Source organism: Grammomys surdaster, unplaced genomic scaffold (assembly GCF_004785775.1).
Source record: "Grammomys surdaster isolate TR1022 unplaced genomic scaffold, NIH_TR_1.0 752, whole genome shotgun sequence".
NCBI classification, from domain to species: Eukaryota; Metazoa; Chordata; class Mammalia; order Rodentia; family Muridae; genus Grammomys; species Grammomys surdaster.
In genome coordinates, this window is record NW_021605171.1 from 1,424,770 (window position 1) to 1,441,359 (window position 16,590).

General features: G+C 39.2%; 1 protein-coding gene across 1 annotated transcript in view; it reads right to left on the reverse strand.

Moving 5' to 3' along the window:
- Positions 1–403: 403 nt before the first annotated feature.
- The window catches only part of Prdm5 (PR/SET domain 5), a 156,978-nt gene continuing 140,791 nt past the window's right edge, over positions 404–16,590 (reverse strand). The window contains exons 14-15 of the mRNA XM_028782470.1: positions 6,864–6,968; positions 404–821 (exon numbers count right to left, since the gene is read on the reverse strand). Coding sequence (XP_028638303.1) covers positions 657–821; positions 6,864–6,968 — 270 coding nt within the window. The 3' untranslated portion in view covers positions 404–656. The remainder of the gene's footprint in view (positions 822–6,863; positions 6,969–16,590) is intronic.

Consider the following 16,590-nt stretch of genomic DNA (forward strand, 5'->3'; position numbering starts at 1 on the left):
AGTAATTATTGTGTCTACTATATAAAGAATTTCCATAGCATGAATACAAGAATTGGAATGATACATGAAAACAGTGTGTTCTCAGAAATTTATACAATGAGAAATATTTTGATAGAAACTTTAGTTCTCAACTATCTCTTTATTTTAAGGTAGTTGTTAAACAAGATGAAATCCTTATCTGTTTCTCAAATAGTTTCATGCTTGGGACTTTAAAAACACATGATCTTACTAGTATCTGCAAATAAGTACTTTGGTGTCTTGATTTCTACCTGAATTAGTAAGAACCAGCTGCAATATCCAGTGTTTGCATGTGAGCAGCCCTCACCACACACATGAATAACAACATAAGGGCTTGATGGGTATATGTTAATAAACTTCATAAAAGAAAGTGAAGACCTGTAACTCTGTATTTAGATTTTAATCAGTTAGAACACTTTTTAAGCTACAAAGTATTATATATTTTTCTATTTGAATTTCTTTTTGGTAAAAAGTTTTTTTTTTTTCTTTTCGCATCTATAGATTCCAACGCTAGGCAAATAAACACTGTGAGATCAATGAATTGTTTTTGGCTGTTTCTGTTAAGCCGATCAGGTGAGAAGAATCTGGGATTCATATTAGAAGCTCTTTCACATGGTTTAGTTCCTTGATGGCTACTCTTAGCTGTCAGCTACACTGTGGATATTGTCCATATGCACTTTGAGGTAGTCATTCCTTGTAAACTTCTTATGGCAGAAATGGCACTCTGCCATTGGGCGATTGGGGTTGTGAGTCATCTTGTGTCGGATGAGCATTTTCTTCAGGCTAAAAGCCAAGTCACATACCTAGAAAAGAACCAGAAACTCCACATTTATGATGACAAACCACTCTGTCATATACAAAATATACATTATAAAAATTCCTTCTAACAAGCATGTGCTAGTGGGCCTAAGGACAAACACTGCTCTCAGAATAAATGGAATTTCACACCCAGACAAAGAAGTTAATTGTAGTTCTCAAGCATCACTTGCATTTAATTGCATGGCTTGCACCACCCTCACGCACTCTTTCCTCTCTCCAGCTCTGGTCTTAAACCATTTCCTAGGAACATACCTTCCTGAGCATAATAAAGCATATTTACAGTTCATAACAACTCCTTAAGTGCTGTGATTTACAGCCTAGATGACATCTCTCCACAGGGTATAAATACACAAGACATATTTTACTGTGATGTTTTCAATTTAGTCCCACTTGAGATGTGACTGGCTATCAAGGCTTCAAGAGTTTAAAGCACTTGTGGTGTGATTGGTTAACAATACTTTAATCATTATAACCATTTGTGGTGTGACTGGTGAACAATGTCATAAGCGTTACAACTCAAGGTTATTACCCAGGATTCCATTTCCTTCTCTCTTGGTGTATAATGTTGTTTAACTAAGGCATATAAGCAGTTTATGTCACAGCCTGGCAGCCTGGCTTAACATCTCCATCAAACAACCTGGTAATGAAGAGTATACAGTAGCAATATGTAGGTAAGGCACAATATGTAAGTAACTTAGGTCAAGGAGGGAAGCCATGTGAAATCTGTTTGAAAATGGTATCAACTTCAATAATGTAGGAATAATATAGAGACAAAAAGCATAATAAATACTGATCAAGGAAACACTAAAGAAAGCTGGCGCTCTGAATGAGGCTTGTGAAGTGACTGCAGCAAATGAGCACTGTGTATCCATTATGGAGGACAGAGGATTTGCTGTCACAGCAACAAGAAACACAGAAAGGAATCAGACCTGAATGTGGTTGGGAGCAGGCAGAGAGACTAAGGAGGAAGCCACCACAAAGAAGGACTTGAGGCACAGCTATTGGAGGGCTGGTGAGACATGCCTGCCAGGTGCTATTCTCTGCTCAGTGTTCTTAAAGCAGCCTTTACTTTTCCTTCACCTTGTTCACTCTCAGCTTAATGACTGATCTGTGTGTTTTTCTGAATATATCTCTGTATTATCATAAGAAACTTAAGTGCTCAGGTCATTGATCCATAAAGATGTATGAATTTACAAAAATGAAATGATGATAGATGACAGAAGAAAGGAAGAAGGGATGAAAGATATACATAGCTATCTACATATTTATATCTATCATATATCTGTCTATATCTATACATATATATGTATAAGGGGGACTCTTATGAGCAATGTAAATACCTCAAAAGCTATGAGTAATATCAAAGAAATTAAAGTGTGTTTTTATGGAATGTCCCTTCATGTGAAAGAAGTAGCAAACTGTTTTACATGTGTTCTCATTTACATGTGTTCCTATTCACATGGCCCCTTTCTCTGCTCTCTCCTCTGAACCCAGTGCAGAAGAAAGGAGCTCACACCACTTGTAGTGTCTTCTTACAGATGTCACAATGAGTTAATCCCTTTCAGTGGTGGAAACTTTCTCTAGCCAATGTCACCCTTTACTCCATTCCTTCTCTTTAACCATCCTCCACCTCCCTCTTCCCAGGATTCCTTACCACCTATCGCCTCCAACCATGCTGTTTGCTCTTCTAAAATGCTCTGATCCCTTTAGCTGACTCCTCATCTTTTAAGCTTAAGTAGATACATAAACAGAGACATATAAACACAGATAATTCTTTCCTAATTATTCCTTCAGAGCTGCTTGGTTTTTGTACCTTCCCTTTTTAATCTTTATCATAAATGTTAATTAGGTATTTATCAGTGTTTATTTACTTAACATTGTATGCCTTACATGATCTCTATAATGACAGAGGAGGTGTGACCTTGTTCACTTGTTACTTTTTTGCCAAGCATGGCTTTCATTGTTGTCCAGATGCCCTCTTAGTGATTCCTGCACATTGCTTGATTCAGTTACCATTCCTGTACCTCTGAGTAGATAGCCTCATTTTCAGGGAGATGCGCAGGTTAACCAGATTCCCAAGCAATAGAAAGTGATTTCTAGAATAAAAGCCATGTTATCTGCACTCAGCCTGTACCTCTTCCCCAGGGCAAATCCTGTTTTCAACTGGAGGTTCTCACTTTAAATTGAGGTATGTGAACCGGCTGTTCTTTCTCCTCTTTGTCTGGCTCATACCATTTTAAGGAATGAAAGTGACGTTGATGATATAAATACAGTTTCCAGATATTTTGGCATATTGTTGTGAAGGTAGGGATACTAACTACAAGTCCATGTCCATAGTCTCTTTGGGAAAATCACAGTAATGGCAACCAGAAAGGACGTAAAGGAAGCTGAGCAAGATGCTGCAGTTATTGGTAATGGGTAAGAGAACTAACGATGTCTAGAGAATCCACACAGGAGACAGGAACAATTCGGCAAACACTGTTCAGTGTGAGACTGAGCAGAGCATTAGTTGTCCTTGGAGAGCACCTGATGTGACACTTGTGAAATGGACTGCTGAGATGGGAAAAGATTTGCATTCATTAGCTTAAGTATAGCCATTAAAGGACTATGAGGATGCTCAGAATAAATCAGCTCCATGCCTAGCCATTTAGAGTCACACTGAAAACAAGGGAGAGTTAAAACTGCACAGCAGGGACCCCTCCTCTTCTTGTCTTCCACTAGGGATTCCCAACCCTGTCCTGACTTAGGACCAATTCAAATAACAAAAGTGGTAAAGCTTTATTTTTCACAGTTACTCTAAGATAAAGGTGGAATGATTTTGTTTTAAAATAAAGTGAAACAAGATGTTAAAAAGAAAGTACTTTCATAGTTGAGAATGGGAATTCTATATAAACTTCAGTTAAAACTACTTAATGAATCTAATCACCATTGGACTTAGTAATAAAATGACGAAGGATATGCTATTACTGGCATCAGTAGTCTAGGATAAATACTCATAGGGACATTAACTCTGTACCAAGAGAGGCACAGATGTGAGCATACTCAGTGGCTGTAAGAGACTGGGGCAAGCATTAAAAAGAGGGGTCACGAGACAGAGATGTGGAAGGAAGCGCGTGACAGTGATGGAGAAGAATCATCTCCTAGGAGAGGACAAGACTGCAGGAGGAGAAGAAAAGCGGAACTGAGGATGTGCAAACACTGTTTACTTGAAGTAAGTATAGTGTAGAGGTCATTATAAAAAAAGACTTGAAAAGAAGTTGAAAGCTGGAAATGAACTCTGAGGATCTGGATAATCCTAAAACAGAGTGGTAATATATCATAAAATGAGTGGGAAGTTGCAAAAAAAAAAAAAAAGCATTCTAACAGAGTAAGAGAAATGCCATTCTGTCAGCAACCAGCGATGTTTCTTTCCTATAGTGAAAAGGTCACTTTTAAAATGTATTACTTGGAGTTAGCATAGCCTTGTTACTAAAGCCAGATGAGGACATTAAAAACAAAGAAAAATAAAGATGAACATTTATGAACCATCCACACGTGTGCACACATGTGCCACACACAAATTAAACAGTTACATTTAATGAAACTATATTGAATGAATTCTAAGCCATGACCAAGTAGGGCTTATTTAAAGATTGCAATGGAGGATCAAATAAGAAAACAAACAGGGCACAAACAGGGCCACGTCACATTACTAGAACAAAGAAAAAGACAAACGTGGTGATATGGATGTTAAAAAAAGTACTTGATAAAATTCAGAAATGTTTGTTGGTTTGAAGACAAATGCCCACTCAGAAAACTTCATCAACATAACCAAAGGTATTTATTAAAAACTCACAAAGATGTTCAAGGATGGTGAAAACCCAGAATCCTTATACAATGCTGGCAGGACTATAACATGGTAATATAACTGGATATACAAACCATATTCAGTGGAGGCCCCATGCCCAGTCAGCAGTCAAAGGCTAACACAAAAGCAATTCAGTGATATTTTGGGAGACTTTGTCTCCTAATAATTTTTTCAGACATTTTTCTGTTACTTGTTTTTTGCTTATATATTATGCTTTCTCAATTTTGTGGGGTTTTGTTTTGCGTGTGTGTGTGTGTGTGTGTCTGTGTATGTGTGGTTTATATTTTTGTTTTTTATTGGCTTATTTGTTTTCTAAAGAGAGAGAAAGAAGGCATGGAATTAGATGGATAGTAAGGTGGTGAGGACCTGAGACATGACAGAGGGGAAACTTTGATTAGATCTAATGAAGAAAAGTCCCTCCCAGGTGTCCCCAGCTGCTTTGGTTATAGTTAGTTCTAGATACAATCAAGTTGTCAACCAAGATTAGTCATCAGAGGACCCACATTCTGGAATGTGGATTCACACAGGTTGCCCTCTGACCTCTACACCTACACCATGACACACATGTCTACCCATGCATACAAATGCATAAAATAATTTTCAAAAACATCTCATAAGATCATACTGTCTGAGAGAGGGAATGGGCTCCAGCAGCTAATAGGACTGGGAATTTAGAGGAAGCAATGGATCTGGGAGTTGTGTGGCTAGGCACAGAGGAGGAGACAGAGGAGGCTAAGTGTGAGTAGTAGGTCAGGAGAACAGGACTGTAGAGCACTGACAGCCTCTGCTCCATTAAGCAAGGACATTTAGGAGCCACAGAAAATGTGGATGATAACAAGAGTTTTGAAGTCTTAGAGGTGAATGAGGTAGATGTAGACAGAAAAAAAAAAACAGACTAGTAAATAACAGCTTAAAAAGTAACACCATAGATCAGTTCACCCAGGGCAACGCTCAATAAAACTGTTCTAGGCATGTCAGAGGTAGGTTGTGTATGCTGGAAGCAAAGTGTCCGTATTCAACAGACAGATTATTTTAGGCCTGAAACGGTTATTTGTGTAGTTGTACATTCAAGTCACTTAAACTGCTTCTGTCCCTATAAAAGAATCAAGCCAAATGAAATCACTAAGCTAGCTCTAGTTCAGGACCGTGTTCTATGTGCATGCATTTATTTCATTCCAGGTGGGATTTCTTACAGTGTGTAGAGATGAAGGTATTTTATGTGTAAGAATACACTGCTGCTTTAGCCTACTTGACACTTCATAGGACAGGGAAAGTATCCTGCATCTGTGAATTTTCTCTTACAGAGACTCTGTGTACCACACGTTCCCTGCTGGAACATGCTGATGGGATTATGCTCTTCAATAAACTCAGCATTTATACTGAACTTGTTGTACTGAGCTAGTTCATAAATCACAACTTTAATGTTCTTCTTATACTAAATTCCACTGATACTCTTATACATATACATAAATATATTTTATTTTTTATTTAATGTGTGTGTGTGTGTGTGTGTGTGTGTGTGTGTGTGTGTGTGTATGTGAAGAACATGCACCTTGGTGCCTTCTCTAACATTTGGGTTGATCACTAACATAACCAATAACCACTGGTGATGAAATCATTTTCCCCAATCAATGCTCTTATTAAATTTACCAAAAATAGTAGTACTTTTTCCTTTCAAAAACAGTATAAACAGCAACGTCAACTTATCTTATTTTGGTTCAATTCAAGTATCCTAGATAGAAGATGTCCAAAGTAGCACCGTTTAACCTAAAGGAATTTATATGCATATTCTGAAAACTCAGTTTTTACTTAACACCTATGATTAGCTAAAAAATAGTTTTTATATTCTAATTTTAAAAAGAACTTCAGGTGCATGCAAATTATATTTTGGTCATATTCATTCTACTGGTTCAATTGTCACTAACTTGTCAAAGGCTTGGGTCAAACTCTCCCAAATTTATAGCCTGGGAGAACAACTCCATGGAATCCGATACTGGAAGATATCCTGAAGAAAATCACAATGTTTGCTGCTAGAAACCATGATGAATAGAATATGAATGCAAAGAGTTAGGAGCAGCACAAGGCACTGACAGACACAGAAATCAAAAGCATACACAGGCAAAGACATCCCTACAGGTTACCACAGAATACCAGGGAAGGAAAGGAGAACTCAACTCACATCACACTGAAAAGGCTTTTCTCCTGTGTGCGTCCTCTTGTGTTCATCGAGGCCCCGCTTCTGGCTGAAGGCCTTGCTGCACTCTGAGCACTGGTAGGGCTTCTCCTGCAGGCAAGGGGAAGAGAGCACCAAGAAGGTCAGAGGCCTAGTGGCTGAGCACTGAGCCTCCAAAGGAAAGGTGTCTGCTGATTGGTTGAGTGCTGAGATGGAAGATGCCCTTCTCCAGCTGTGCAGCCTGCAGCAGCAAATGTGCATGGTGAGATGAGCTGTTTCAAACCCTCACAAGAAATACTAATGGCCTTTCCTTCCTCATATAGAGTTCTTTTTATTAAATATAAAAGAATATTTCTAAGTGAGACTTTTCTTGTTTTTTCTCCTCTAGGCTCTTAAGTATGTATCTGAAAAGAGAGAAAAGTGCCTAGATTTCTTAGTCACCCTATGCTCCCCTTGAAAAGGATTCCAATCTATAGAACAGCAGGAGAACACTACTGGAGAATTCCTGATCCAGCATGTAGTTAGTGAGCCAGACCCAGCACCCCTCATCCTACTAACTTCTCATTACTCCTAACCAGCCTCACTGCAAAACATCAGCTTTCACTAGTCAAGCATGGATAGACAAGTGACCAGGCTGGATGCTGAATCGTACCACAGGTGATGGTAGGAGATGTGTGTTTCACCCTGTTCTTTGAGAACTGTGAAGTCTTCATTGTCCCTGGAACATTCCTGCGTATAGGTAGTCTTCTTTTTCTTGTGTAGCAAGAATCCATGCATAGGACCAAAGGTACAAGGGAATTTTAATTTTCCTCTCTTATTCACTTCCCCTTAGGGTCACTGAGGACTGGTTAATGCAGTCACACAGAGACTATCAACAAGGAGCCCTATTATAGTGAAAACTTAGGTAGTCATAAGATACGTAAACCTATGTCAAGTCAATAGACTTAAGGCTGAGTGATTGCTTATCCTCTCAAGGATACAAGTGAAGTGATTTAGAGACTCATGTGGCTAAAATAGGTAAGCAGATTCAGATATCATTTGCTATGATTTGGAGTAAGTATTCCATAATGGCCCATGTATGAAAGGTTGGGCCCTCATTGGTGCCACTACCTGGGGACAACGGTAGCAGGTAGAAGAAAATAAGGTCACTGGGGTTATTCTTTGAAATGAATTGTGGGGCTCTGCTTTCGTCTTCCTTTCTGCTTCCCTAGCCACCATGAGGTGAACTCACTTCACCATGTGCTCCATGTGACAGGATCAGAAGCAGCAGGATCAAGTAACAAATGAACCGTTTCTTCTTTTAAGCTGACTTCTCTTTCATCTCAGACATTTGTTACAGTAACGGAAATACTGTTGTGCTTGTGAATGGATTGTCACTTTTAAGTAAGAGCTCATCCACAGCATCGATCTCATAATAACCTCACTGGTTTTTTTCTGTTGTCCACTGCAAGAATCTTGACTAAGAACACAATCTGCAGCTGCTACACAGTATTATGCGAGTTGATTCTAATGTTCTCATGGAGGAATATGTAGAATGAATCACACACTCTGGCTCATTACCTGGATTTAACTAGACATTGATTAACATTAAATGATTAGGTTCTTGATTTATGCTGTTTCTGAATGATTACCCAGTCTAATTGAGAAATAGGTTGTCCTTTGTGACTTGGGAATCAATACTAACTGGAGGCAATCTATTTATCAATTAAATCTGCAATCTGTGAGTGGCAGAATTAATTAGCCATCTAATTATTCTATTCTAATCAAAGCAGCATTTGGCAGAGCTCATTCAGAAGGTGGCTTTATGGAGCTTTGTGCCTAGTACCTTGCTTATAGACAGCACAATACCAGTTGTAAGTCCTTGATGCCCTTCTATACAAAGGAGCAGTAACTTACCATGTAAAAAAATTGAAACAACTCTCAATGATATTTAGGAAGGCTGTGACAAAACAGTTATGTATTGATAAAGCTTGTTGCAAATTCCTTTAAGAAAGAAGCTTATTGAATGTTCTCTCTCTCTCTCTCTCTCTCTCTCTCTCTCTCTCACACACACACACACACACACATACACACACACATACACACACACACACAAAGTGTGCCTGCATAAACTGTATGTTAGAACATGAAAGTTATCTTTTGTTTCAAATTAATTTCATTTAATTTCCTTTTCTAGATTACACTATTTTATATTTATTAATGCTTTCCTTGTCTAGAGTTTAGGAAAATGATGAATTTTCCTGGATGGTCATGTCTTATTACTACTGGGGGAGTCTGTGATTATCTGCATGTATGCACTGTTGCTTGTGTGTAGTTACACATGTGTGGAGGTCTTCTCTGATTGGTCTCCACTTTATTTACTCAGGAAGGGTCCACTGTTGATCTGGAGTTCACAGATTCAGGCTAATCTTTTTGCCCAGTCTTCTCCTCCAAGTGCTAGGTTTGTAAACTGGCTCCTAGGACTGCCTGATTTTTTATGTGGTTGCTGAGGACTCAAACTTGATTCATACATGTGCATATCAAATGCTTTACATATTGAGTCACCTCCCAGCCCCGGTTGTTATTTCTAACTTTTAAAGCTCTGCACATGATAGGTAGAAAAAGGACAACAGGGTCAAGATCATTCTGAGCTGTAAGGAAAGCTGAAGGTCAGCTTGGACTGCTTGAGACTGTGTGAAGATAAAGTAAATAAAAATTTAAATTAACAAATAATCAAATAAAAAGTTTTTAAGTGGCACAAAATATTGCCATGCCAATTATGTCTGCTACTGAGATGGCTCAATGGGCAAAGGGACTTGCCATTAAGCTGACAACCTATTTGTACCCTGAACACATTCCCACAATGATTCTCACATGTGCTCACACACACACATGCTCAAGCATGCACACATACACACAAATATCAATTGAAAGTTCCTCCACCGTGAACTTGATGCAGATGTTTTTAACATGAAGCATCTATATACACATAGAATTTGAAAATTGTCTCCGTTATTTTCAGAAGACTGGCCATTTGATAACCTTGTAGACAAACCATGGTGTACATAAAAGTGGGATCTTGTAAACTGAAGTGCTGTGTTACACTTTTAAAGGATCTGGAGCAAATTTGACCTTTTAATTTCATCTGCAAGACATTATATTGATATTCATGGTCAAATACAGAAGTTACAGTGTGTAGACCACATGTAACCAGGTTGATCTTTCTACATGGACCACAGCAGTACCCATCTGCCAATCCTTCTGCAGATAGCTCACAGACAAACCTAAATCACTCAGATTGGTTTAGGGCAGGCTTCTTCAACCTGGGAACTATTGAAATTTAAGGCCAGGTAACTCTTGGGTGAAGAGACTGTACTCAGTATCCACTAGATGTCAGCAGCATACCCATCTCAGAAAATTTCCAGACACGGACTCAAATCTCAGGAGGAGGGCAAAGCACAGATTCTATAGAATGCTTTTTATGCTATGTATAGTAAACAATGGCAGTTGTTGTCTGCTGTAAACTGTTGCAGAGTGGTTCTTTATAAAATATAATAAAAATTCAATAACTGGAGAAAGTATGTGTCACATCACCACAATGCCAAAATGATGTGACATAACAGTCGTCAGCACATTTACACTTATTGTAGGGAGCCACTATAGCTTTGAATTGCATGGACTTAGAATAAAATGCCTTTGCTGATAGGATGCCTATGACTCAATTTTATCATTATCTAAGAAAACAAATTCTAAAGCAAATGATGCCTCTACTAGAATATACCCAAAGTCTTCAATTTCATACTGTTAAAAGATTCAGTAAGGCAAGACTACTTGTGTGATGTGACCAGGGACACACTGGGGATTCATGACTTGATCCTCTCTATTTCTATGTCAAAATTTTTCTTATAAAAATTAAAAAACTTAAAACACTGCTTTTGTGTTATTCTAAAACTTGAAACAACACAACCCTCCTTCTTCCAAGGTCATGCCTTTTTTATTGAGGAAAACCATTCTGAATGTAGGAGGATGGACTTTGTAAAACATCAAGCCATGTTAGCTGGTTAGCGATGATTCCATGCTCTAGTGATGGCTCGCTGTCAGCCACAGAAATCAGCCTGGTAGGCAGCTGATTTCCAAAACCTGAGCATGCATTTCTAGGGTGAAATACGGATCCTACAGTGTGTAGGCTACAGGTAACCAGGTTGACTTTTTCCACCTGGACCACAGCAAGACATGTCTGCCAATTCTTCTGCAAGGGTGTCTGAAGTGTCTGGAGCTAGACCAGTATGTGTGTCTCCCATGGCACCTCAACCATAGCTTTTTTTTATCACCTGTAGTATCCTTGACCACTGACCACAGGCCAGCCTTGACCAGTGCTCTTAGCATGGCAGACTCCAACTCCTGTTTCTATAGAGAGACTGTTTGGTTAAAAGATTACTACTGTGTTCTGTAAAATATCAAGTCTGTGCAGAATCAGAGCTACAATTTAGAGGAGAGTTTGTGAGTGTGGCCCTTCTAGTTTCTATTACACACAGCGAATGGGGCAGATCTAGAGCCCATAGGACAGCTAGCCATATATCTAACAGCTCCTCTTAATGGTCCCATTTGTGAGAGCACATGTATCACCAGCTGTACACCATCAATGTGTTCTGAGCCTCCCCCTAACACACAGCCCTGCCGAGCAAGCTCTCACAGATGTTTACAGCTTCTCTGGGTTTTTACTCACCGTCTTATTTTTTATAGCCAGTGTGGTCTTTCAACATATGACAAAACACACCCTTGGACTAGTAAACAAAGCACCTAAAAATTACAACTCATAGGGAACCCTTTGAAAGCTAGGAGAATATTTAAAGCAGGTTTCTACACAGCATGTCTGTAATTGTTTCTGCATTGTAGCTAATGGAAAACACACTTCTTATAAACCAGGAGAAAGAACTGCATGATCCACATATAGGAAACTAAAAATAAGCACAGTGAATGGAGTCAAATTTTTATATAAAAGTGTTGTAAGAGACACTTGGTCCTTTCCTGACTCCTTCCTTTTTAAGGACCATGCAGTAATTTGTAAAGTGAGTGGGTAGCCAGGAAGTCCAATTGCATGCACAGAGTGTACAGGACCTTATTAGGCATAAGACAGGCAAGGGCCATCCAAACTAGTTCAAAATGAGCTTTGTTAGAGCTACATGCATGATGTCAGTCAGCCACTGGAGCAGCAAGACGACCAGGAGCAGAGTAAATACTCCCCTCATTCTGTTCTGATTGTAGACCACAGTATTTCACCCAGCCTGATCACTCAGGTTGCCTGGGAATATTTTTAATAACTACAGATGCCTGGAGCCCACTCCCAAAAAGCCCCACTCACTGAACTGGACATGGCTAGGCACTGACTATGATGTCAAGTGTAGCCACAGGGGAGAACCTGTAATCTGGTCCATGTTTCTCTAAGATGGGCATCCTGAAGGGCTAACTGCAGCAGCATCAGTGATGGCCAGGCCTGTTTGCTCCTCCTCTCCTGATATTTCTCTCCCACTGCACTGCTGCCGTCCCTTTGGGGCCTATTATGTGCTATCTGCCAAAGGGGTAGAATCACTTAAATATCTCCTTTCCATTAATCTGTTAAGCAATGCTGGTAATTCTCTATGTTATGCTCAGTTTACAGATGAACAAATGGTTTAAAAATATTCCAAAGGTCACACTGTAAAGCAGAGAGAACAGAATTCACAAGATACAGTCTAAGACTCAAGAGCACTCTATGACCACGACTGCTGACTGCCTACAAAGCTCTGTCTTTTCCTTCTGTCTGTGTGAGCGGAGCTTGATTCTGTTGAATGTTCACTTCAAAATTTACTTCACCATTATGAAAGAGGAGAATGATCCCCAGCTCAATTAAGGCAGCTGGTTCAGGCTAAGCATGAGCCCATACCTGCTTAAAAGTTGGAATCAACAGAAGACCTCCAAAAATGTTGATGCCTGTAGTCCAACCCCTGAAGAGAGGAGGTGTCATACTGGGGTTGTGTGCCTGGCTTTGGCACTTTTAAAGGACTCTTGATGATCTAATTAGTAGACATGTTTGGGAAAAGGCTGAACAAGGTCAAGATGGCATTGGTACTGCTGTTGTAGATAAGGTTTTACATGGGATCATGAGAAATGACCGTGGTTCTGAGTGCGAAGAGACAGTAGCCAACAAATCAAAAACACTCCCACACATTTGAGAATTGTATAAATGGAGAAATAACAGAAAATAGAATTCAACACAGTCACCAACTCTCATATTTAAGAGTCATATCTAACTAGTGTCCAGAGAAATGAATTAATTCATTCTGCCTGTATCCAAAACTAACAAGCACGGGTCTGACATGTGATGATGGCAACTGTAATCCATTTCTCAATAAAACCTTACAGTTTATTCAGAGGTCTGTAGGAGTAAGAGATTATGTAAATGCAAATCCTAATTCTAAAGAAATAACATACTTCTCCGATTACTTCATTCTGAAAATAATATGAGCATAGCACAAAGTTGCTATTGCACATGCGGCTAATTCCCGGATGACCAGCAGGATTTTCCAAGCAGCCAAGTTCATGTCAGTAGGTAAAAAGGAGCCATCAGCAGTGGGCAAAAGTCAGAGGAAGTCATGTCAATGTGAACTATATCTAGATCAACACCCTGCACAGATGGCAGGGAGCTAGTAGCACAAAAGCATCTCTTTCAAGGCTCAGAAAATTCTGGGGAGAAAAAAAAAACACCCAACTAGCATGTCTGTTTGCACAGGTGAGGATTCAGAGCTGACCTGGTAAAGATCTTATTAGAGCTGAATTAACTCAACGTCAAAAAATGATTTGAAAAAAAATCATAAAAAGACTTAAAAATAAGAAATAAGATTACTGTGATAAATGAAGATGTTTTCATATATCACTTAAAAATAATTAACATTTTTAAAGTCCGAGGGCAACTTTACAACAATTTAAATTCAGAAAATTAATGAGTTCACTTTTTACTGTGTTTACCCAATACTTTGTTTTTGTTAACTATAAGTACATTTGAGCTCACTGTTGTTTCACAAATGGGGATTTGTGGAAACCTTCCATCATATTTAGGGATATTACACAAAACTGACCAAGCGGGTGTGTATTTCACTTCTCCTCAACCTTCTAGATTTCAGTTCTGGAAAACAAAGCACTAGCTTTCTTCCAACCTGCTTTAGGTTGTCTCTGTCTCCTTATGAAGGCACTCATTAATGCATTTCAAGAACTACCATAGGTGTGGTCAACTCCTATGGATTTGACACTGGATTTGACACTGACAGTCTCATATTCAAGAAAATTATATTTTTTAGTAAAACAGAAGGGTCATGATTATATAGCAAGACAATGTCCAGATACGCTCTGAATTCCCCTAAGTCAGAAATGATGGGCTGAAGACACATGCCACTTAGATGGGACTTAATCTAGGGACTGTAGGCATTGTCCCTGAAGTTTTCCTCAAGTGCCACCTGGAAGGACACCATTCTTAATAGAAAGGATTTTGCAAATATAACCCTTCCCAAGCTTCAATCCTTCATCCATTTCAATACAGTTGCAGTCTGTAATCTTAGTGACAGAAGGAACTTATTTATCTAGGATTAGCACTCAGGAGGTATTTAGTTAACGCTTTCCCCAAAGAATGGAGATGAAGCCTCACAGTCCAACTGATTTGGATCCCAGCACTGGAAACAGGAAAAGTGAAGAGCCCATCATGGACTTGGGCAGACAAAATGTATTTCCTTAGCAGTGGGTGCTTCTGGTTTCTTTTGTTTAAGGAAGAACATTTGACAGAGGAACAATTTATGAACTCTCAGGCTATTAGAAATTGCCTGACTCTTTCAGAATGTGTTAGGTAGAATACTGGTTTAAGCCAATGTGTTTATTTTTAGTAAGATAAAAGGCATAGAAAATCCCATGGAATGGCACCTTAAATTCGAACCACTCTTTAATACACAGATATGTTGCTTTAGCTTTCAGTGTCTGTGGCTTGGTTTAGAGATACAGACGTTGCACAAGGAACACTAACATGTAAGAAGAGCTGCCAGTTCGCCTTCCCCATCTCCTCGTCACTGTCTCCTCTCTTTTGTTTTGTTTCATTTGATTTTCAAAACAGTGTTTCTCTGTTTAGTCTGGCTGTCCTGGAACTCACTCTGTAGAACACACTGGCCTTGACCACAGAGGCCTCTGCCTCCTAGATGCTAGATGAAAGACATGCATCACCACTACCCAGTCCCTCTCTTTTCATAACTGCAGTTCGGATTGTTGTTTTACTAGCACCCAGGTATTCTCATGGCAGGTTGTTGTAAACAACACGCTCAGCAGAAGATCCAGTTAATATAATTCTGATTTCATACAGAGAAAGAAGCCACAGTTGAGGCTCAGGAACTTAGAGAGAATTCAGTGAGCATGTATCTCATCTCTCAAGATGTTATACACTGCCAACCTCCAAAACAGGATAGCATGTTTACAGGTCCCAAGTGAGAACTATGAGGGCAATTAGCAGACTCCTGAGCCTTGAAGTTCAGGATTACATAAAAAGAAACATTTAGCATTTAGGAACCTCAGCAAAACAGAGATTGAGGGCTCAGTCATGTCTAGCCAATTGGAAAATATAGAATTAAATACTTAAAAAGTTCAAAATTCTGTCCACGAGTCATATATTAACTGGTGATAAATTGCTCTCCATGTTAAAGACTGTTTCTTGGTGGAAGACATTTTCTTGGCATTGACATGATCTCTGTTTACAAGTCTAAAGACACATGGTTAGACCCTTTAGTCTGTTGCCTCTACAGACCAAATAGGCACAATAGGTACAATGCATCAAAGTGTTAAACTAGACTCACATTGTCATGGAGAGCCAAGTGTATTCATTCACTAAAGGGAGGCAGCAGCAGGCACTGGGCATTGCAGGAAGGTGAGGGTGCACATATGCCTATGCTCATAAATACATGAAGTGTAGCAACAGCAAAGTTTTAGATCTAAGAGACTAATCCAATGCAACAGAAAGTGGTTTTGGATTCACTACTACAACATGCAGCCTGTTGTGTGTTGACACGCAGGGTAGTCAGGGACTGGGGCCATGTCTAGGATCACAGACTACATAGGTGAATATGAACAGGTACTTGGTAAATCTCAATGTAGTCCTGATGTTTAAGGAGCTTCTTAGAAGTCTGGCATTTCTGAGCAAAGCAGAAAAGAATCACCTAGGAGTATCTGACTTGGTGACAACTGTCCTTGGATGAATGGTTGATGTCACTAGCAATTTGCCCTATGTCAACCACTGGCCCAAGGCAAATGACTTCAGATCTGATTACCAATCTCCAGAGTGCTCCCAGTCCTCCTGCCCCACACTTTTTGGTTTCCAGAACAGCAAATCAGAAACCAGCAATCCTTTCATCTGTTACAACAATCAAGCAGTAAAGATACAAACAAACAGTTCCATCATAGTCATTGTAAATCATAATTCCATAAAAAGTCCTTAGGGAAACAACGTATCTGTCTGATATGACCTATAAATATAAATAAATAACATTTGGTGATGAAAAACTATTTGGAAATCTGTCCTTAATTCTGGTTCCTATTATCTCCATTTACAACCTTGAAAATGCACTGATAAAAGAAATTAAGTTACACATGCAGACATTATTGACTCCACATACACTATCAAATCTTCATAATATGAACAAGGCTTTCCCTTGTACTCATTCTTTCCTCTCTGTTTCTCTCTCTGTCT